General features: G+C 36.5%; 5 protein-coding genes across 5 annotated transcripts; 3 read left to right on the top strand and 2 right to left on the bottom strand.

Moving 5' to 3' along the window:
- Positions 1-486: 486 nt before the first annotated feature.
- On the top strand, positions 487-5,478 carry MONOS_16370 (uncharacterized protein). Its single transcript, XM_067869280.1, has 3 exons — positions 487-646; positions 746-907; positions 998-5,478. Exons 1-3 carry the CDS (start codon positions 533-535, stop codon positions 5,192-5,194), a joined length of 4,473 nt encoding a protein of 1,490 aa, XP_067732976.1. The 5' UTR covers positions 487-532; the 3' UTR covers positions 5,195-5,478.
- MONOS_16849 (uncharacterized protein) lies at positions 5,390-8,943 on the bottom strand (the record flags this gene model as incomplete). Its single annotated transcript, XM_067869717.1, has 10 exons — positions 5,390-6,225; positions 6,326-6,552; positions 6,731-6,841; positions 6,929-7,034; positions 7,254-7,442; positions 7,511-7,863; positions 7,961-8,242; positions 8,328-8,432; positions 8,525-8,668; positions 8,769-8,943. 10 exons carry the CDS (start codon positions 8,941-8,943, stop codon positions 5,863-5,865), a joined length of 2,055 nt encoding a protein of 684 aa, XP_067732975.1. The 3' UTR covers positions 5,390-5,862.
- A 966-nt stretch (positions 8,944-9,909) lies between these two features.
- On the bottom strand, positions 9,910-11,247 carry MONOS_9961 (uncharacterized protein; the record flags this gene model as incomplete). Its single annotated transcript, XM_067880507.1, has 1 exon — positions 9,910-11,247. The coding sequence occupies one exon, from the start codon at positions 11,245-11,247 to the stop codon at positions 9,910-9,912; it is 1,338 nt and encodes a 445-aa protein (XP_067732974.1).
- A 1,811-nt stretch (positions 11,248-13,058) lies between these two features.
- On the top strand, positions 13,059-13,454 carry MONOS_9960 (uncharacterized protein; the record flags this gene model as incomplete). The annotated part of the gene is made up of 1 exon (XM_067880506.1): positions 13,059-13,454. One exon carries the CDS (start codon positions 13,059-13,061, stop codon positions 13,452-13,454), a length of 396 nt encoding a protein of 131 aa, XP_067732973.1.
- A 2,370-nt stretch (positions 13,455-15,824) lies between these two features.
- Positions 15,825-16,414, top strand: MONOS_9959 (putative DDE superfamily endonuclease; the record flags this gene model as incomplete). Its single annotated transcript, XM_067880504.1, has 2 exons — positions 15,825-16,159; positions 16,300-16,414. 2 exons carry the CDS (start codon positions 15,825-15,827, stop codon positions 16,412-16,414), a joined length of 450 nt encoding a protein of 149 aa, XP_067732972.1.
- Positions 16,415-22,937: the final 6,523 nt, after the last annotated feature.

Raw genomic sequence — 22,937 nt, 5'->3', positions numbered from 1 at the left:
GAGAAGAAATTGTTTGCTGTTTGGGGTTGTTCAAATGAAGTGATTTATTCTTGTTGCATTTTCTTGTCATGAAATGATTAATCAAAAAATAATAAATAAATCACAAAAAGAGGGTTCAACATGAAAAATAAACTCTTTGTTTTGTGTGGAAAAGAAATGTGCTCACGATCTGAACATGCGTTGTGACTTAGAAATGAAGATAAACATTAAAGTCACAATATTTATTTGCAAATTTTGATTGAAACATAATGATTGAAGTTGAATGATTCTTGTTTGACTCTATTTTCAAATTTTGCGTGAACATTTTTAAAATTCCCTAATAAAAATTATTCGCTTGATTAAAGTTCTTTGAAAAACAAAGTTTCAATCCAATGATGATATATCTATTTTGCAAATAATTTCATTTGATTCAAGCCCTTTCATAAACAAAAATATGCATTTCAATTAAACTGTTTTCATACTTGAATAAACTTGCAACCATTATAGCATGATCATTATTTATCAAAATAAATAATAATAATCTTTCTGAATCATGTTTTTCTCCGCTTTTATTGTTTTTTTCTTTTTTCAAAAAATAGAATCGGAGACACTTTTAGTTGGAAAATCCTCGAAATTTGATTTTCAATTTCGACATTTTCCTTTCATCGTTTGCTTTGTTTTAAGAATATTTTAATAATTGTATTTTGTGATATAAATCATTATACAATTTGCTCCTCTGTGCTTTTATTTATAAAATGACGTAAAGTTGACCCCAATTTCCAATCAATTAAATGTTTTGAAAGTTCTAAATAAAAAGTTGGATAAAGGATATTCTGAGCAATTTGGAGCATTGGCATTTTTGCATGGAATTGAACATGATAGAATACTACCATTTTCACAGAGGCATTATACTTATAATCCCATGAATGTTTGTTAAAATTTCAATATTTTCAAAAAACATAAATTGAATGAAATTTTCTAACTATTTAAAAATCATCTTTTTTTATATATATTAAAGGCACTAGGATTTAATGTATTTGCTTCTTCAATGAACGCTGAAGCTTCTTTTTCTTTTGCCTCTCATCTTTTGCATAATCCCTTTTTGATTAGAAATAATGATCATGATCTTTTATTTTCATTTTTATATATGAGGAACTTGGCGCGTTCTACACTTTTGAACATGGCCTTTGTTCCAACATACACATCATTTTATTCCTGGCTGGGAGTTATTCCACCTTGTGATGCTGATCAATCCATGGAAGTTGACAGTTGCATTGATTTTCAACTTATCGCGAACAAGTCTGCCAAATTTCGATCGGCTTTGAAAAAGAACAAGCAAGCATACTACAAATTTTATGACAGTGAGAAGAAAAGCGGTGCAGATGCATTTTTCACTGCGATACAGACAGCTGGAGTGGAACCTTCATTCTCTCGAGCAACCGAAGAGAAAGACTATTTGGGCAGCATGAAACGCAACCGGTTCTTCGGAATGTACCATCTCTACGGCATCGGCAGCGACCGCATCGACTTCGGGCGAGCCACCGCGCACTTTGCGAAAGAGGGCACAGAAGATGACTTTCCGAAGCAGGACATGATTGCGCTGGCAGAGCTGTGGAGAGAAGGCTTCGGGTGGCTGGTGCCTGACGGGGCAGCGGTGTTCTTTGCGAAGTGGGAAGACGGAAGCATTTTGGACGAGGCGCCACCGCCGGCTGTGAAGCGAGTGTTTGCGATGCTGCAGACAGAGACGCTTTTTCCGGCGAAGAAGAACTTTATGCTGGGAGTGCTTTTATACTGCTATCCCTCCTTGTTGAAGGAGAACAGCAGCCTTTTTGACACGGCAGAGGGAAAGGAAAACAGAACAACCACTTTCAACTCTGTTACACAGCATGTGACAAAGGAGCAGAGACAAGCAAATGAACAGACAAATAATGTCAAAGAGAAGAAAGGTAAAGAGAAAGAGAAAAAGAAAGAGAAAGAAGAAAGCAAAGAAGAAAACAAAGAAGACTTCAAAGGCCCAACCACAGAAGACACAGAGCTTTCAGATGTGGAGCTGCTGCAGGCCGCACTTCAGCTGGCGTGTGAGTACATTGAAGAGAATGCATTCAACTATTTTGGCTCTGTCTGGTCGAAATACTGGCTGGCGAATGTGTTTGTGACGAAGCAGCTGTTTGAGGAGCAGATGCGCCTGTCGCTCAGAGAGGAAGGAGCAGCTGTGTGGCAAAGGGGAAGCAAGAGAGAAGGAAAAGAAGAAGAAGAAAAAGAAGAAGGCAGAATCAATAAAAATGGAAGAAATAACTTATCTTCCTCTTCTTCTTCCTCCTTTTCTGTGCAGGAAGCACTGAGGAGCCATCCATACTGCACTCTTTCTGAGTCTCTTCAGTCGAGTGTGCTTTATTCACAGGCGATGGCACAGCTGATGAGCCTGCTGAAGATGTCGCCTGCTTATCACGCTCTTCTGTGTGAATCGGTTAATGCTGCATCATCCATTGTGGCTGATGGGATGGTTGTTGACCACATCCTCGCACAGAAGGAGTATATTGAGGCATTTGAAAGAGAGAGAAATCAGAAAGAGATGGGGGAGGCTGATTCAGTGAGGGATTCTTATGACTCTTCTTCTACAAGTTCTTCTTCTTCTTCTTCTTCTTCTTCTTCTTCTTCTTCTTCTTCTTCTTCTTTCTCTTCTTCCTCTTCTTCCATCCTCCACAAGCAATACACCCTCCAACAGGCCAAAGAATGGACCTCGTTCTTCTCTCTGCTCTCACTCGCTGACATTGGCATGGCTGATGCGATGGCACTTGCTGGAGACATTTGCCTGTCTTCACTCAACAGCAGACTCAACACAGACAGACAACTGCTGAAGCAGATGTTACTAACAGAAGGGGGAGGAGAAGGGGAAGGAGAAAGAGAAAGAGAAAGAGAAGGAGAAGAAAGAGATTTGAGGGAGAAAGAGGAGAAGAGGGAAATGACAATGAATGGAGTTGAGGGGAAACAAAGTGAACATCAAAATTTGAATGGAAACAAAAATCAGAACGAAAATGAAAGCCCATTTCATTCTTCAGACTCTATCTCTTTCTCTTCAACTTCTTCAACTTCTTCTTCATCGCTATCTTCTTCTTCTTCTTCTTCTTCTTCTCTCTTCCCATTGGATTCACCGTTGGGGTTTCCGTGTGTGGGGTCGTTGTCTGCGGGGCAGCTGCTTCTGCAAGCGGCGTGTGAGGGACATCGAGTGGCGATGGTATTGTTGGCAGATGAGATGAGGAGAGAAGCAAGGGAGATGAGGAAGGAGATGGAAGAGATGGAGAAAGAGATGGAGAAAGAGAAAGAAGAGAAGAAGTTGAAGGATAATTCAATAAATGAGTTGAGAATGGAAGCAAAAAAGAGAAGGGAAGAAGAAGAGAAGATGAGAAAAATGAAAATTTTGATTGATTCGTATGTTTCTGATGCGCTGCAGCTGTATGAGATTGCAAGCTCTTCTCATCCCAATGTGAAGACACAGCTGCAAAGACAGTTTCTGTTTGGAGACGAAGTCAAATCGATTTTTGTTCAAGTTTCCACAAACAGCACTGAGGAAGAAGGGAGAAGGGAAGATAGCAACAAAGTGAAGAAAACGAATTCAACTACAGAAAAAACAAATGTAACTTCATCTTCATCTTCAACAACAACATCTTCTTCTTCTTCTTCTTCTCACTCTTCTTCCTCTTCTTCCTTCTCCTCCTCCTCTTCTTCTTCTCCCAAGCACATTCTCTTTCCCAGCCCCCACTCAAAGCGGCATCTTCACCATTCGCCAGAGCTCCGTTCCTTTTCGTACCATCCGTTCTACTCCAACGCAGATGTGGCAGAAGAGTTCAGTTTTGGAGAAGTGAGGCCGCTGGAGGAGGAAGTGGTGCAGGTGTACAGAATGTTTGAGAAGCCGAAGAGTTTGTGGGAGAAGATAGGGAAAGGACTGCAGCCGTGGAAGAGCTGGCCAGAGGGAATCGACGACGAGGTGCTGAGGATGGTGTGGGATGTGTTTGGAGATGGTGGAAGAGAAGGAGGGAGAAGAGGAGGAAGAAGAGAAGAAGAAGAAGAAGAAGAAGAAGAAGAAGATCAGAAGGAATTGAAGGCAGTTCAGTTGGGTTTGGGAGCTTGTTCTGTTGATGCTGATAATTCTGGTAAAATCACTTCATCATTTGCATCTTCTTCATCTTCTTCTTCTTCAAATTCATTCACTTCAAAGATTAAGCGATTCTTCTGCCATTTCAATCCGTTCAGAAGGGGCAGAAGAATGCGCCTTCTTTCTGTCTTCTCAATTGTCATGAAGGAAAATGGGGAAGCAGAGAAAGCAGAGAAGCTTGTGAGGAGCCTGAGTCTGCTGCGGCTGGTTGAGATGGTGGCAGATGGAGAGGCCGACGTGGTGTTTGGGCAGGATGTGATCAGAAGAGAGCATTTTGAAGGGAAATTGGCAGAGAAAATCGAAGACGAGTCGAAAGAATTGGTGAACGAGAACACAACACGCGAGGTGCTCGGCGAATTTCTGACTGTTCTCGTTCCTCATCGGTTGAGTTCTAATCATCCTTCTGTTTCTTCTTCCTCTTCTTCTTCCTCTTCTTCTTCTCATTCTCCTCGTTCACCGGAAGTCGTGCGCTACAAGAAGAAAGAGGCAATTCTCAGGCTGCTCGAGCTGGCAGGCTGTTATACACCCGAAAACAAGCCATATTATTATGCGAAGTACTTCGTGTTTGTGCTGAAGTGCAGCTGTGAAGAAGCGAGGCAGCGTGTTCGTGTCTTTTTTGAGCCGTTTTTGGCGCTTTCGTTTGTCCGGAGTGTTTCTGAGAACTATTTCATTCCATTTGGATTGGGGTTTGTTCTGTGTGTGTTTGGGATGAAGAACAGGGCGAATGGGAAGAAGGGGAGAGGGAGGAGGAGGAGGGGAATGGGAGAGGAGAGAGGAGAAGAAGGAGAAGATATTGAAGATGGAGAAAAAGAGGAAGGAGAAGAAGGAGGAAATAACGATGGAAGAAGCAGTAGTAGCAGCAGTAGCAGTGGTGAAGATGGAAGTTATGTGAATACAGAAGGAAGAGGAGGAGGAAGAGGAGAGGAAGAGGAGGAAGAAGAAGAACTTGATTGGAGAAAACAACAACTGCGTTTGTTGTTTGGGAATGGAGAGGAGAAAGAGAAAGAAAAAGAAAAAGAAAAAGAAAAAGAAAAAGAAAAAGAAAAAGAAAAAGAAGAATAGAAAGAAAAAAGAGGAGGAGGAATTACCCTTTTTGCATTTATTCAATTTAAAAGAAAATATTCATTTTTTATTACCTTTTCTTTTCTTTTCTTTCTGAAACAGAAGAAAAGAAGATTTCGTTCAGGGGATGTTAGTTGTGCATTTATTGGCATTCTATTTTTCTTTTCTTTTTTTATCAAATAAATAAAATAGTAATTTTTTTTTTGAACATTTCAGTTTTTTTGCATCTCAATCATTTCATGAACAAGAAAATGCAACAAGAATAAAACACTTCATTTGAACAACCCCAAACAGCAAACAATTTCTTCTCATTCAAAAACAAACAGCTTCTTCTTGTTTGTGGAATGTTCTGTTCGAAATCGTTTGTTTCATCTTTTTTATAATTGCTGCAATCCTTCAAAAACAAAACAATGCAACTTTCTCTTCCAAAAATGCAAAAATTAACAAAACAAGCAATAAACATTTGAGAATGGATGAAATGAGGTTTGAATGCGTTTGTCCAAGCAGCAAACATAAAAACAACACAAAAACTGCAAACAGGCAAAATTATCTGATTTCTTCATTTTTTTCTTTTTCTTTCTCTCCTGATATTTCATTGAATGTTTATTTCCATTTCCATTTCTATTAAATTGAAATAAATAAATTGTTTGTCTTTCTCTTTCTCTTTCTCAAACAGAAGCAGCTCTCCTCGTGTTTCTCTCAAAAGCAAATGAATCCTCGTCGAATTGGCTGAAGTGAGAAGAAGAGCGAAGTGGATAAAAATGCAGATAGGGATGAGGGGGAAGAGGAGGAGAAGGAGAAGGAGAAGAAGAAGAAGAAGATGATGATGATGATGATGTGTGTTCATCAAATGTTGTTCTCTTCTCTTTTGCTGATGGAAACCCAAATGAATCAAAACTCCTCCCAATCCACACACTCCCTTCTTTCTCCCCTTTCTTCCTTCTCTTTCCCCCACACTGCCCATTTCCTCTTCGCTGCCCATCCTCTTCCTGCCTCTTCAGCCGGCTCACTTCATCTGCATAGAATCGGAACTGAATACAAACAAAAACAAATAAAAAAGAAAAAAGAAAGATGAAGATGAAGATGAAGACATTATTGAAGAAGATGAAATATATTCCAAGCATCACCAACCGCATTCGTCAGTTCTCTCGCTTTCTTCCAGTTCTCTTTCAGAAGGGTGTTGTTCAGCGCCTCGTAGTCTTTGTATGTCCACACCGCATGCCCCACAGCACACACACACAAACAAACAAACAGCATGTGCCAGCTGCCTGCAAACCGCCTCATCTCCTCTGCCGCTGCCCCGCTCCTGCCAACAACCCACAAAATCCCTCGCTCCCCCACAAAAAACACCACCCACACTCCATTCCATATTTCGTCATTGTTTAAGATGAATCACAAAAGAGAAGAAGAACGAAATCGAATGAGAAGAAGAAGAACAGAAAAATACAATAAAAATGAACATGAATGGAAAGCAGTCTCTTCCTCTCTCTTTCTCTCTCTTTCTCTCTCTTTCCTCTCATTTCTTCACAGGCAAACAATAAAATATCCATATTCGTGCCTCTTTTGTGTGCGGAAGCGACGTCACCAGCTGGAAGAACAGCAGACAAGCCACATAAAACGCAATGCTGTGCAGCCCACTCAAGTCAGCTGCGAATGCACAAATCATCAAAACATACAAAAATAAAATAAATAAAATATTTTTGAATTTTCTTTTCTTTTCCTTTTGCCTCAAACCAAAAATCGATGACTGCCCACTCAGAATCCGCTGCATCCACACCCGCACTGACGAAAACTCTGTCCGAAGATATTCATTCTGCTGCCTCAGCCTCTCCGTCACCATCTTCCCATGTTCCATTCCCCCCACAAAAACAAAAACAAAAAGAAATGAAAAAGAAAAAAGAAAAAAGAGAAAAAGAGAAATAAAATGACAAAGAAAACAAAGCATTTTCACTCTTTATGTTTTTTTTCTCTCTCTCCCACAAAAAAAGAAATAGAAGAAAAATAATAGCATTCCCACCCTCACCATCCTCACCATCCTCACCACCCTCACCACCCACACCGTTGTGTCGCTCCGGATGTCCACCAGCTGCCTCACCGTCTCCTCAAACGCCTTCCCCTGCACAGCCATCACCCCCTCCATCTCTGCCACCGCCCGCCTCTGCTGCTCCAAGATCTGCTCCGAGTGCTCCACCGACTCCTCCATCTGCCTCTGCAGGCTCCTGTGCTGGTGCGCTATGCTGTCAAACGACTGTCAAAAAATAAATAAAAGAGGAATAAAAAAGGATAATAAAATGAATTTGATGAGCTCTCCCAAACCATCTCCATCTCTGCCCTCATCCTCTTCTGCTCCTCCCGCGTCTCTGCCTGCACCCCTTTCATCCCCTCCTGCTCCCTCCCTATCCGCCCCAGCGCCTCCTCCGCCTCCCGCTGCATCTGCCCCACCGCCCCTATCCCTGCCCCAATCGCTGCTGCCGCCGCCTCCATCTTCGCCTGCCCCGCCGCCGCCGCCTTCATCCACTCCGCAACCTCCCCCGCCGACTCCGCCACCCCCGACAGCTGCTCCTTCATCCCCGCCGCCCACCTCCTCTGCTCCTCACACACCTCCCTCTGCACCGCCCCCAGCTCCTTCGTCTCCCTCACCGACTCACTTATCTTCTCCTTAATCCCCTCTTTCACAATGAAAATTGAAAAAAACAAAAAAAAGAGAGAGAGAGATAAATTTCATTGATTTCACTTTCTTCAATCAAATACAGCTGTGAACCAAACCAGTCGCATCCCCAATCTCCCCAAACCCCTTCTGGATCAGCTCCCTCTGCTTCTGGTGCTCCTCCTCAATCCCCTTCATCTCCGCCTTCATCCCTTCCTGCTGCACAGCAAGCTGCGCCTGCATCTCCACCGACTCCTTCGTCGCTTCAAAAACCGACTGCGACGTCTCCACAAGGCTGTACAGCTGCTCCAGCGTCTCCTCGCTCCCCGCCACCACCCGATCCACCAGCATGCTTATCCGCTGCATCACCGTCTCGTTTTTGAACGAATAGCAAACACTGTCTGCCTCCAACACACAATGAACCACAAGTCACAAAGTCAAATAAAACAAAACAATTACAGCACAGAACACAAAGATGACCCAAACCTATCGTCAGCGATTTGTCCCGGATCGACGACTTCTCTTCGTCGTTCAGCTTCTTCATGCACACCGAAATGTCCCAGCTGTCTGCGCACCGGTACGGCTTCAGCCCTGCAAATCACAGCCCCGCCAGCAATCGCCCAATCATTCCCACCCCAAATCCCAAAAACCCCCAAGAAATAGAAAAAACAGAAAAGCCAAACCCATCTCGTCCCCATAGCAGTTCAGCAGCTTGATGGTCAGCCGAAGCTTCTCCTGCAGCGTCATCTTCCCGCAGTCATACCCCGAAAACGCCCTCTCCAGGCACTCCCGCCCCTTGTCCTGCTGCACCGTCACGTTGTACCACTCTTCCCACCCAACCCAAAAAAATCACACAAATCACACAAAACATCAAAAGTCATTTCATCGCCACTTCGCGGCAAGACGCCAACCAAAACGCACACATACGAGGCAGCTCCCCATCGCGCAGTTGCAGGTAGTTCCGCTGCCCCTGCCCCTGCCCACGCTCCGCAGCCCTCAGCGCCCCCAGCAAAGCGAAAAACAGGCAAATCATCCTCGGCATTATTTTATTATGGAGCACATTCATCAAGTGAACAACAAGTTTATCTTCTTTTTCCATCATAGAATGAATTGTTTTTATCGGTACAGTGATTTATCATGGAATCAATATTTTGTGCAATGAGAAATCTTTCATTAGATGAATTTTGAATAGATTTTTTTTATTCAAATAAACTAGGTTTATTCAAATGAACTCATGTTTGTTCGAATAGATCGAGTTTGTTTGAATAAACCGAGTTCATTTGAGTTAGACTGAGTTCATTTGAGCTTCGAGAAATTTTGGAAAAAATAAACAAATAAATTACAAAATTAGTTGATTGCAAAATCATTCAAATATTATTTATATATTGAAAATATTGTTTTGGAAATTATTTTTGTTATTTTCGTCAAATAATTTATTTTGTAAATAAAAATCAAGATCTCATTTTTCGATGCCAAATAACTTTTTGCGAATAATAAAAAATCATTTGTTCATTTCTTCAACAATTAATTAAAATTGTTTATTTCTTTTCTTGACTTTTCTTTTCTTTTGTGCAATATGATAAAATTAGTGAAGCATTTGTGTCTTTGAAATTAAAATAAATCATTCGAAGAAAACAAGAATGTTTTTTATCTTAATCTTTTGAGGTATAGAAATAGAACAACAGAAAAATGAATCTCATCAAGAAATAAATGAAATTTCCATTCCTTTGTTCAATTTGACACAAAAATGCAATTGTCGTACATAAAAATATGAGTTGGAAATCGTGCTCCTGTATTTTCGTTTGTTTTCGAAATATTTCAAAAGCCAATGATAAAAAATTGTTACATAAATGAAGTTTTTCGAATTGCTTTTCTTTCGGTGTTTGCATGTGTATTAATATCTCTTATTTTCTTTCTTTCATTTTCTTAATAACACTCAAACACTTCTGTTTTCTTATAAAATTTACCATCATCATCTTCCAATCTGTGATAGTCAATAACCAAATTAGTCAACCAACTTGCTATTTTTGCATCTGTTCCAACGTTTTCTCTGCCTCCTGAGTAGGTATCAGAAAGTCTGAGCCAAAGCTTTTTCATCCGGCCGAAAAAACCATTCAACAGGAATACGGCATCTTGCAATGCTCTTGTTGAATTCATCAATACTCAGAGAATCCAATTCTTGTTCGGTGAGTTGGTCGAATATGGAGCTAGAGGATTCAGTCGTTGATGATGATGATGCGCTTTTTGTTAATGATGAAATGGAAGAATCAATGAATGAAAGTTGTGACAAGGCTTGTGATGTTGATTTCATTGTTTCAGGAAAACAATCAGAAGGAAGTTGGGTGAAAGCTTGGGAGCATTCAGGGAAAGTGGAATACGATTCAGTTTGAGGAATAAGAGGAAGCGGAGGAGGTGCAGGGAGTGAAGGGAGTTGTTGTGGAGAAGTAAAAGAAGGAGAGGAAGGAGGAGAGGAAGGAGGAGAAGGAGAACGAGGAGGAGAAGGAAGCTTGGCTATTTCTGATGAAAATTTTACGGAAGTCAATTCTTGGATAAAACATTTTTTGATGGGAGTGATCAATCGAATGTTTGGGAAATGTCCTTGATATCCTTTGTCTCCCATGATCACCCAGCTATCATTCCTTAAATCATGATAATTCCTTATTCTTTCTTCATCGGTTTTTTTCATATATTCCTCATATCTTTTCATTCCTTTTCGAAACAGAAAAACATCATGTTTTCCTCCTTCAATCGCGTCAGAAACGAATAAGGCTTTGTGAGGTTTCCAAGATGAAACCGCCACTTCGTTTTTGATGCAGTAAACTGAATGATGTGCATCAAACAGTTTTTTCCCTTCGGTGAATGTGGTAGAAATGGGATATGGCACTTTGATTGTCGTTGCATCGACTAACAAAGCAACATTAGGAAATTCTTCGTTGGGAATTGTTGGAGGCCTAGGTGGAGTGGAAAAAATTTCATTCAACGCAGAAAGCAATGCGGGACGTATATCAGTCAAACAATTGCTTGCCATTGATTGAGATATACCCATTAAAGAGGAAATCCTCTCCAAGGTCGTCCTGCTGGACAGCCACTCAAGATACACTATAAGCTTATCATGTGGTGAAAGTGTTGATGGAGGCCCTTTTTTCGGTGCGCTATTCAAAATGGATTTTATCAAATTTACAAGTTCAACAATTGTTGTTTTCGGTAAACGTAAATGCTCATCATAGGTGAAACGAAGATAATGATCAGTGATAAATCCTAGTGATTCTATTTTTTTCTCTTTATCTTCATTAATATCAATCTTTTCTATTTTTTCCAATTGTTTTGTTTTCCTATCCTGCATTTCGTCAAAATCCGGCTGTTTCCGCTTCGGCTTTTCATTCCGCAGATTAACAGATTGCTTCATTTTTTTGTATCTTTTCTCTTTGATTTTTGTTGAATTCAGAGTATATTTTGAAGGCGACTCTTTAATAGAAGGACTATCTGAAGTTTTTTGAATTTTTGAATTCAAATGTTCTCTTGTTTCGTTGTTAACAAATGGTGTTGTATGATTAGCAACATTCAGAACATTTGATGTTGATGAAACAGTTTGTTGATGAGATGAATTATCTTCATTTTGGGAAAGACTTTCACAGGATTTATTTTTCTAGTGTGCATTAAATTTAAAAACGTTTTGATCAAACGATGGACATTCCACATTCTTTTCCCTGCATATTTTTGTACAAATGTCAACAATACGAAAAATTCAAAATGAAAACCTTCCAATGTGTGAAACTTCATCATCTCTAGGAATTCCAAAGAAAGCAATTGAGCTTGTGCCAGACAATAACGACATTATTCGAAATAGATAAAATTCTTACAAAATTATGGGGAAAATGAAACATCAGCACTGAACAATGATTCCAACTTTCCCAGAGAACATTTAAATCGAGATACATCATTAGTATTTGTTAAAATCTTCTTGAAAAGATATCATATTGAGAGAATCTCCAAAAAAACATGATCAGTTTAACAAAAAGTCAAATAAAAGTTCAACACATATTGCTTTTGTAAAGTTGATTGAGTTTAGCTCACCAGACTCATTCATTTCTGACAAATTGAAAATAAAGACAAATTAGTAAATTAATATTGAGGTGCATCCAGAATATCGAATGCTCAAAATTGTTAAAAACACGTTGAACGAATTTTCTAATTATTCGTAACGTATATCAGTTTTACGAATAAAGCAATACTCAAATGTGAAATACATAGATTGTTTTCCTTGTGAGTTAAGGTCTATTCAATTGTTTCAAAATTTTCAGAAGCTCATTCGAAATTATATTGTTTTTTCACATTCTTTTTCCCCTTGTGTCCTTTTTTCCATAAAAAATGGTTATTTTCACAGGCTCCTGGTCATCTTCATGTGCTGCAAAGGAGAAGGTGTAATAACGAAGTTCCAAAATTCCATTTCAAGAATCAACTTATTGTTGGAAAAAGTCGATGAATTCGGATCAGCGAAAATGTTCAAGGCAGATCATGTGAAATTGTGGCATAATTTGCTTCAATTTCTCATAGGCCTCAAAATGATGTGTGATTCATGAGGTTCCGTTTTTGGAGATCAGAACTTTGAAAAGTTTTGTCGGAGAAGATATGATGAGAAGAAGGATGTGAGCTGACAATAAAATGAGAAGAGAGATGAAGCTGTCAGTAATTTTGTGCAGCTGCATTTCTGTTCATTCGAATTCTCCTTAGAGAGAATGGCTGATTTCTCTAAATACATCGATTTTTTTGAATAACTGCTCATTCTCAGGTTGTAGTTGATACACCAAAAGAAAAATAGCTTTGTTGATGCTGTTCTGCTCTTTCGCTGGAGTGTGAACAAATCTGTTTGCTGGAAGCTTTTGTTTCTTCACTTCTCATTTTCAAGATGAAGCTTAAAGATTAGAAGATTTGTTTGTGCAGAATAATTCTCTTGTCCATCAAAAAAATTCAGCAATTATAACAAAGGAGCTTCAATTTCTAATTCTTCGTTTGTGAATTGTCGATCTTGGCTGGAAATGTGACGATTGAGAAAGGATAATTCTTTCACCACAATCCATTTTTTTTATATTGTTTACTCCGAATAATATCATCTGCTTCGATTCTGCTTCGCTGACTATTTCGTGCTTGAAGGTAGGAGATGGGGTGAAAGATAATTCTTCGTTGTGGATTCTGGATGATGGATGCAGCCTGGAAGGGATGGCAGGAGAAAGGGAATTGCCCTTCTTCATTCCCAAGCTGGAAGGGGCTTCTGCCAGCGAAAATGGAGGTGGAACTGAAATTCAATTCAATGGAGCGCTTCTTCTGCCATGTGATTTGTCATTCCGACTGTTTTTATCAGCTGGAGATACAGACCTGATTGAGACATATCATTTTAAAGAAGATGGGTTTGTTTCAGAAACGGAAGTGATTGGAAGAGTTCCATCAGAGAATATTTCATTGGCTTTGGATGAAACAGAGGTGTTTGTGATGATTTTGTTTGGGAAGCGGTTGTCTGCAACTGATGCATTTGTTCTGAAGAAGAGAAGTGAGCCGAAAACAAATGGGGATGAAAGGATTGTTGAAGGAGGAAAAGAAGGGAAATCGTATTGGTAGTTGATTGTTTGCATTGAGGTTGTTGTATTACTGCTTGTAGTCATTGTTGTTTTGGCTGTTTGAGGAAGAAGGAAAAAAATGAAGCCGAAGATTAGAAAGATATTGTGAATGATAACAGCAGAAAGGATCCGAAGGAGTTTGGGATGGTGACGATAAGGATTTCTTCTGACGCTCAGTGGATGAAAGCAGATACTGATTTATTAAAGAAGAATCAAGTGTGGCTTTTTGAATAAAAATCTGATGAAATAATTGATTCATAAGCCGTAAATATAGAAAGTTGATATCGAAAGCTGCATCAACCCATGTATTCAGCTTCGCGCTTCAGTACTACGGAAAATATCAGTGATAAATCGCTCCATGAACATTCATTGAAGCAAATTTTTATTTAAGATATTTAATTACGTGATGATCAAATATTTTGTTAATGAGAAAAAACAGGATATAAAAACGAGAACAAATTCATTTTTTCTTTCATTTCACGTCGTTTCTATCAAATAAAATCTTCTTTTAACACGTCTCAAATTATGTTTGAGAATATTGAAAAATCACAATTATTTTGGATTTTTTAATTTATTTTATTGATAAAGTGAAATATAAAACGTAAAAATTTTATAATTAGTGTTTACCATTTTTTCAAAAAAACTTTATTTGAGTGTATCGCACTTTATTCAAGTGTCACTTCACTCATTTAAAATAACATGACTTCATTTAAGAAAAACCCAGTTCATTTAAATAAGTTGAATCTATTCAAATAGAAAAATTCTATTCACAATTCATCTATTGTTGTGATGAACACCAATAATAATCAACAAATGAAAATCTTCAACAACCTCAATGAAAGATAACATTCTTGAACAGTGATTTCATTGATTTGATTGTTATTAACATGAATCATGAATTAACAGACTCAATAAGAAGATGAAAAACATGAAATCATTTTTGAATTTTTTTTACGAAAAATATTTATTCTTTCAAAGAGACATCACTTCACAAAAGCAATTTTTCATTTTAAAAAAATCATCAAACAAATAAGAATTAATTGCTAATCACAGCTGGAAGAAAAATTCAGAGTATTTTTGTCAGTTTTTTTTTTTTTTTTGGTTTGTTGAAATAATATGATTACACAATTTATCATTCAATTGTGTTGAACTTAATATTCAAAATTAATAGAAGAACCGGAATATGCACATTTTACTGCAATTTTTAATTCTTGCATATTTCGTTTGTTAATTGTTTGTTTTCGTTATATGTGATGTTTTGAGTAGGCCTTTGAGACAAGCCGACTTGTCACAAAGCACCTCGACAAGTCGACCGACAAGACAGATTCTAAACTTTTTTATTTGTAATTTTTAAAGATATTTCAATATATCTCTTTTTCTATTGATTTTTTTGAAGAAAAAAATAATTTTCATATTTCATTTGATAATTAACAACTTTTTTTGATAAAAAATAATTTTCTGAAAAATAACCAAAAACGCTATAAAAATGGGTTATCGACAGATCTTTGTCGAGATCAGTCTAATGACAAAGATCAGTCTGTCGAAAGGTCAGTCGGTAGAATAGATCAATCTCTCGTGTGATTCAATTTCTTTTAACTTATTTTCAAAACAGAAATTATTTCTATGACGATTCAATGTCGAAAAAAAATTTTGATTTTGAATAAAAGGATTATTGAATCAATAGAAATTGCAAGTTTTACATGTTTGTTATTAGACCTATTTTAAATATATTTTTTCAATTTGAAAAAGTGGAACAAAATTGAAATAAGTTTGATAAAAATACGATAAAACAAATTCTTTTTCATAATGACTCAATCAATTTCAAAACTTCAAATACTGGTTTATTGATCATAAAGTTGATTGAACAAAAAATGGTGAAAGATCAATTGAAATTTTGCAAATAAATATTTGTCATGGAACGATTGAATTTTTTGGAGGTTCTTGAGCGAGCAGAAAAAAGAATAACGCTTCCAACGCATACGCCAATAACTCCAGAAGAGAAAAAAAATTCCTTAACAGAAAAAGCTTGTCAAAAAAGCGAAGATCCCATTCACGGATTTTTCCGCTTGACAGGTTTCACAAGAACAGAATTTGATATGTTGCTTCTTTTTCTTGATTACGAATTACCTCAACATCGTGGAAAGCAAAAGGCAATTCAAAATATCGACGAACAACTTTTTATTTTACTCAATTTCCTTCATTTGGGCTCAACATCAATGACAGAACTTTTGACTTATCCATTATACAAATCACATAACTCAGTAACGCAGTTGTTACACAGCATAGTTGGAAACATAAAAGATACAGTTGTGAATTTTTTTTGTTTTTTCGTAAAGATAGAATTAAAGAGTTACAAGAGGTTGGTCTAATTATGGGTTGCGCAATTGTGCCTATTAACAGGCCAAGTGGAAAATTGGCAGATGGAATGAAATTTTTTAGTGGAAAACATCATTCTTACTGTGTTAAAGTTGAAATTGGAGTCAATCCAAAGAACGGATTAGCCAGCACAATCAGCGATTTTTACCCAGGAAGCGTTCATGACTACGAAATATTCAAAAATCACTATCCAACCTTCTCTCAACATCTCAAAGGTTCCAAAATCATGGCAGACTCAGCCTATATGGGAGCAAAAGCAGAACTGGGAGCTATTGTTACAAAACCACATGGAACACCATATCTATCGAAGCACAGGGTTATTGTGGAAAAGTTTTTTGGACGATTAAAGACTTTATTTACTGTGTTCAGAAGAAATTGGCCTATGGATATTAAAACAGTTGAAGATTTTTTTATTGTTTCAGTTTGTTTAACCAATTTTCACATTTTACACAATCCTTTAACGAAATCAGATTGCGAAGCAAACGAGTTGATTATTTACGAACTTCACACTCAATTTTATCAAAAAAAGGAAGCGAAAAAGAAAGCGAACGAGCAATGTCTAAAAAGACAAAGAAAAAAACTTAATCTTTCAAATGAGAATTCAACTTTTGAATATTCAAAGTCAATCCAAAGAATTGGTTTGTTTTTGTTTTTGCACACACATTGTTCTTTTGAGCATGAAAAGAACATTTTTTCACTTTCATATTACCATTATTTATCATTTTTAGAAGAATCAACAGAATCAGACGACCCATACTGCAAACGATTTTCCATGCATTCAGATCAAGAGAAAAAACAAAAACATTCATTATTGGAGTTAGAAGAAAGAGAAGAAATAGAAATAGATGATGATTCAACTTTTGAAGAAAAAGAAAGTGAAAAAGAAAAAGAAAAAGAAAAAGAAAAAGAAAAAGAAAAAAGATAAACTGTCAATTTCAATAAATCTGAAAGAAATGAAGAAAATTTGAAAGAAAGAGAAAGAATAAACGACGATACAAGAAGTTGCCCTTTTTCTTGGTTTCTTCAAGATCAATGGGAATCAACTCGTCTGCGGAAGCCGACTTCTTCATCTGATCAATATTTATCGAATTCCACCTTGCCCCTAATAAATACACAATATTCTTCTCAAGCTTCACTGAATGATACGATAATTTCTACTCAACCACTGTCAAACTTTCCAATTTCGTCTTTGCAATTAATTTCAACTCATCATTTATTTTCTCAACAATCAGATTCTTCTGCATTTTCAGATTCAAACTTATCTTGCGCACGATCTTCTTCTTTCTCATCCAATGAAAATCATAGTCAAACAAAATAACAATCACTATATTCAAATAACCACATGAAGGCCATTATAATCATTATAATTTTTCTTAATAAACTTTCACCAATTTTCTTTCTCATTTCTCTCTTTTTTTAAAAAAAAGGAAAAAGAATTTTTAGAATTATAAGATTTTTTCTTTAGTTTTATTTTTAAGAAAAAAATTTTTAAACTTAAGCTTCATTTTCATTCTTTATTATTTCATAGCCAATAAAAATTGAAGTTGAAATGAAAATATTGCAAAATGCAAAAAAATTCAAGAAAATACAATTTGAATCTCGTTAAAAGCTAAAATGGATCATCCAATACATATAGCAATATGCAAAGCTTGTGTATGTGAAAGAGAATACATCAATAATAAAAAAAGTCACATTTAAGAAAAATTTACAGAAAAAACTCAAAAATTTTTAATAATTGATTACACACATTTCTTTTTAATGATGAGCCATAATCTTTTGTTCAGTTTTCATTCAAAGTTAGTGAAAAATGCTCAAAAACAAAAACTTGCGATCATTTTGTGTTGATCATAAAATTGCCCTTTTAACCAAAAAAAAGTTTAAGGGAATTCGAATTAGATTAAGCAAATTTGGATAAGTTGAAGGTAATTGAAATTGAGTTAACATATTTGAATTTATTGATTCTAACTAAAATAGGTCTATTATATCATAATTACTCCAAACCTATTTTTGTTATATATTTCATCTGTTTTTGAATCACCGAAAAGAATGCAAATATTTGTATAAAGTTTATTTTTAAGTGTTCTATAGTAATAACATGCTTTGAATTTTGCGAACAAACATGATATTCATGATTATGGACGAGGAAGACAAAAAAAGGTGTGATAAATATCTTTGTTGTAATATTAATGTACGATTTACAGGAAAAGTTACGAAATGGAATAGATTCTGATAACGATAAAGAATGAAAATAATTTGTGATAATCAAAACTTAGCTATTGGAGCAACAAAAAGAATAATTCCTCATCCGAGCAGAAATTGAAAGAAGAAGCGATACCACCGAGATACGCAGTGTTCAATTATAAAACAGGAAATAAGAGAAAGAGAAAGAAGCTACAAAGGATTAAGAAAAAGAAAGAAGAGCTGGAGCTGTAAACTGAAGAAAAAAAAATTCAATTGGAAATTGTCTATCAGCTGTCTTTCTTCTTCTCTTTCTCTTCCTCTTCATCTTTATCTTCAAGCAGCACATTATTTCAAGTGCTTCAACAGATAAGAGAATGAAACAATTGCAATCAAAGATTTTTTAGAAATACCCTCTTCTCAATCCGCCTGTCGATTATGATCCAACATCTCATTCATTTTTTTCACCATTATTTGAATCAGTATCTGGTTTTAAAGAAAAGATAAGAGAAAGAAGAAATGATAAATGCGAAAGTGAAGAAGAAGAAGAAAATGATGAAGAAGATTAAGTTAATGTTCCATCTGCTCAAAAGCAATGGAATTGGAAGAAGAAAAAAGTCAAACTTTCATTAGACACAAAGCCAATTCTTATATATCATTTTGATGGAATGCTGTTATTTTTTCTGATTGATATCGCTCATTCCTTTAAAATATTATAAACTATCTGATTATTCTATTTACCTCAAGAAATTTTCTGTTTATTCTGTTAGACTTTTATTTTTCTTTCCAAACATTCACTTCTTTTCTCCTCAGGTATTCCCCACCAATTTGTCTTCGATCCCACCCACGGCGCCTCCAAATGTGGCATTCAAACTCCTCCTCCGAAGATAATCGAGCCGAAAAAGGAGAGTTTGAATGCTTCGACTTCTTCTTCTACAAAACTGCTTTTGACAAGTTCAGACATTCCATGGCTGTCTCTCAAAGAATACGACCCAAATGCCGAGAATTCGACAAACCCTTCAAAAACTGCTTTGTCTTCTCCCGTCCCATTCACAGCTGATGAAGCCATCTTCCCCTTTTCTGTGTTAACTCCCTCCACTGCACTCTTCATGAAAGAAGACGACCCACCTCCTCCTGACCCTCTCCCACCTGAATATGACTACCCCACTCCCATCGAAATACCTGAGCCAAAATCTTCCGCTCAATTCTTCCAAACACTCGTCTCCTTCCAACTGGTGCTGCCGGAAAGCCAGTTTCTTCTTCTTCCTGTTTGGATGAAGACTCCCTTTCTGTTTGTGAGAAGAGCAACGAAAAAAACAAAAGCTGTAGAACAGTCAGAAACAGAAAGCCGGGAGGAAGATGGCGCGCTTGTTCCGCTTTTTCAGAAGCAAAAGCAGTCCATTCGGATGATAGTGGTTTTTAAGAAAAGTATAATCTTTCAAGTTTGGATTCTTTTTTTATAACTTTTTTGCCTTTAAATATTATTTATTTCCTTTTTATTTTTATTCCTTTCATCATTCAAGATCCAGCTGTTCGTATCCAATGGTTCGGTCTGCATCGCCTCTTTTCTTTTCTCGCAGCTTCTCCTTGTTCACATCGCCCCACCTTCCAAAGTTTTTCTCAAAAGCACCAGAACCGACAACCCAGAAGATTACATTTGCGGAGAAATTACCTTCACATATTTCTCTCAGAAATGGTTAAGTGAAAAGACATTGAGAAGCATTTTGACAGCGCAAGAGTAACACAAAAGCCTGTGCAGCTAACTTGAACAGTAGAAATGACATCCTTTGTGAATGAATTGAGTGATACTCCGTTGGTTTTAGATGAACTTTCATCTTCTCATCTGGTGGAGATTCCGAGAAGGCATTTCTTCTCCTTCCACATGTTTGCGCTGTCTCGCTGTTACACCCCACCTGGCTATGTGGAGACAGAAGTGGAGAGATAAAAGAGGGCGATTCAGAGAGAGAAGAGAGAGAGAGAGATGGAGAGGAGAATCACTCAAGAGATGAAAATTATGGAGAGAATGCATTTGAAAGAGGGAGAGGAAGAAGAAGAGATAAAAGAAATAATGTTCAAGTTAGAGAAAACCGCTTGGTTTATCACAACCCTTCGTATCAAAGCAATCAGCTTTCGATAACAGTTTCAATGCAGTATCCACTCCTGTTTTCTTTTCCTTCCCAGGTTTCACTTTTCACTTTATCTTCATCATTATCACATCCACCGCAATCCTTTCATTCTCGTTTTTATCCTTCTTCTTTGCGGTCCATTAATTATCTTCTGACTGAAATGTGACTGAAACTAATTGAACCGAATGTTACTAGACCACTGTCTCCCGAACGAGAGCATCGGGCTTTTGAGAATCTTCTTTATCCTTCAGTCTTCGATGGGAGATTTTTCATCGTTCATCATAAACATCTTCTTAACAGTGCACACGTTGGCCACTGCGAAGATACATGGGTGATTATTTTTGAAATCATATGTATTCATTCAAAATTTTTGGTCCAAAAATTTCTCTTGAATATTAACAAATGAACAGTGAGAAGTGGTTAGGCAAATAAAAGACATTTTCATCTTTAAGTCTGTTGATACATTTGTTTCAAAAACAGTTGTGGTGATAGAAGCATTTGAATATGAAATTTCTTCCCAAAGGAAAACAATCTTTTGAAAAAACAACACCCCGAAAAAAGTTATGATTTCAAAAATAATTACCCACATCAAATGGTGATGGGAACGTGAGGAACAGGAGTGACATGACTGAGCTGATGAATGTTCGTCTTCGTCCTCATTCAGATGTTCACGCATCATTCACGTCGACAGCCGTTTCATTATGAAAGATAAGACTTCCTGTGCCTTTGCTGTTCTATCTTTTTTCCATATCATATTGCTATTTAAGTTGCAAAGAGGTTCAAATTATGTTTGAAGCAGTTTATCTGCTGGACAGCAATACTGATTTGCACTAAATGCTATGGCAGGTCAGCTCTGTTTTTGCTTTTCTTTCTGTTCCCAGAACTCTTTTCGATTTTCATCTTTTGTTTGTTTTATTCGCTAATAGCTTGTTCAATTCATTGAAACCATCTCTTCCATTAACTGCCTCTGCTTATTTTTCTTCGTCAAGTGCTAATCCAGCAGTAAAACCTTCTTTATCTTCTTTGAAAAAAGCGTGACTTTTTTATTAATTCAACAGCTGCTTCTCGTCTTCCAATTATCTTTTTCATGTTCTAATGCAATTCAATTGTTGGCAACTAGATTCAGCCGATTGGCAACGTTTTAGAAAGAGCATTTCAGGATGTGAAAGAACAGGATTGGACTGCAAGAAATGAATGCAGATAACACGGCAATATTTCTTTTTTCAATATTAACAAAGAAGGTGAACTGTATCAAAATGGTATCATGAAATTGATAGTTTCCTTTAAAATCTAATTTTTTTTTATTTATATTTAATTATGGCTTTTGTGTGCTTTTATTTCATCTTCAAAAAAAAATATTTGTTCCTTTCTCTTTTTTTGAAATTTCTGTTTTAATATTTTCGTGATTGACGCTTCAGAAGAATAAAATTCTCAAAATGTCTATACTTTATTTCTCCTTCATGAAAATAAAAATTAAATTAAAACATAAAGTCAAAAAATATTTTTTGCTAAAAAATCATTAAAAATTAATTATCATTTTTATGAAATTATGTGATATTGAATTGAATCCAAAAAAAAACTCGACACTGGTTGATCCTTTCGACTGACATAGGTTTCCAAAAATTTCCTTGTAACAAAGTTATAGTTTTGAGTTATCAAAAACATGCTGAAGTTCGTTAAAATAAAATTTGGGACAAAATATATTTCCTTTGGACTTTTATTCGGCATAGGTGTAAATCGTACCACTTTCAGTTTACATTTTTTCATTATTTAAATATTATTTCGTTAATCTACATAATAAAGCAAAGTGATTCAAGGAGGGAAATTTTGAAATTCGATCATGAAAATTATCCAAAAAATTTGATTTTATGCAACCCATTATATTTTAATTTTGATCACATTTTATTAAAATATTTATTTCTAGCTTTGCATTGTTTGAATGAATTTTTCGATTCAATGAAACTAGAAGAATTATAGTGTTTTATGTTTGCTGCGGTGATTTTTCGTCAAGTTTATTTTTTATGTTGCTAATTCTGAAAGATTCAAAAAATACGCAATGCTCTTTTATTAGAAAGCTAAAATGATAATTCTTTTAAAACAACTCCTATGCAAAAATTGAATGAAACATATGCATTGTTTGTAAATTGCTTGCAATTTTTTATCAACTTCTTTTAATGCACTTTTCTCACTCTTTTTGATTGGACTGCTTTTTAAAGGTAAGTGACGAAATGAAAATCGGGTCCAGTTGCAATATTTTGGATCGAATTGAATTTGTAAGGATAAAGCGTGACGTGGTGCTTGAAGTCGATGAAGTAGGGGTGAGAGTTATTTGGAGAGAAGCAAACAGGCGATGAAGGGAGTGAAGGGAAATGAAAATTTCTGGAGGTATTTTGTTCTTGTTTGTTCATTTTCTTTATATGTCATTTTTGATTTTTATTTTTTTATTTTTGATTTCATTGATGTGTGATGCGATCAGGTGTTGTCAGAAGCGCCGGGGGAGCATGAAATATGGGATGTGGAAACACTGCTTTTTTTATGAGCATTCCTGGAAGAAATTGGGAGAAATCAGCAACCGAAGAGTGTTTGGAAGAATGATCCCGGCGGAAAAAACTGAAGAGAATGGGGAAAGAAATTTTTGTGGAATTTTTTTTTAACAAAAATCTTTTCGGAAGCAGCAGCAGAAGAAGAGGCAGAATAAGGGGAACTCAAGCTCAATGGGATATTTTACGATATAGCACAAAGAATCATGTGGCAAATAAGTGAAGGGAAAGGAAGAATTTCAGTTATTGAATCACATTTCTCCT

The sequence above is a fragment of the Monocercomonoides exilis genome (assembly GCF_001643675.1).
Source record: "Monocercomonoides exilis strain PA203 chromosome Unknown scaffold8-1962414, whole genome shotgun sequence".
In the NCBI taxonomy this organism is placed as follows: domain Eukaryota; phylum Preaxostyla; order Oxymonadida; family Polymastigidae; genus Monocercomonoides; species Monocercomonoides exilis.
Note: the sequence above shows the minus strand (reverse complement) of the source record. Positions and strands in the feature narration are given on the sequence as shown.

What these genes read in the sequence shown, in the direction of transcription:
- MONOS_16370 (XM_067869280.1), top strand. Translation starts at nt 533, where the DNA reads ATGTTTTTCTCCGCTTTTATTGTTTTTTTCTTTTTTCAAAAAATAGAA. An exon ending in TTCGACATTTTCCTTTCATC is followed by an intron (nt 647 to 745) that starts GTTTGCTTTGTT and finishes AATGACGTAAAG; the next exon opens with TTGACCCCAATTTCCAATCA. An exon ending in ATACTTATAATCCCATGAAT is followed by an intron (nt 908 to 997) that starts GTTTGTTAAAAT and finishes TATATATTAAAG; the next exon opens with GCACTAGGATTTAATGTATT.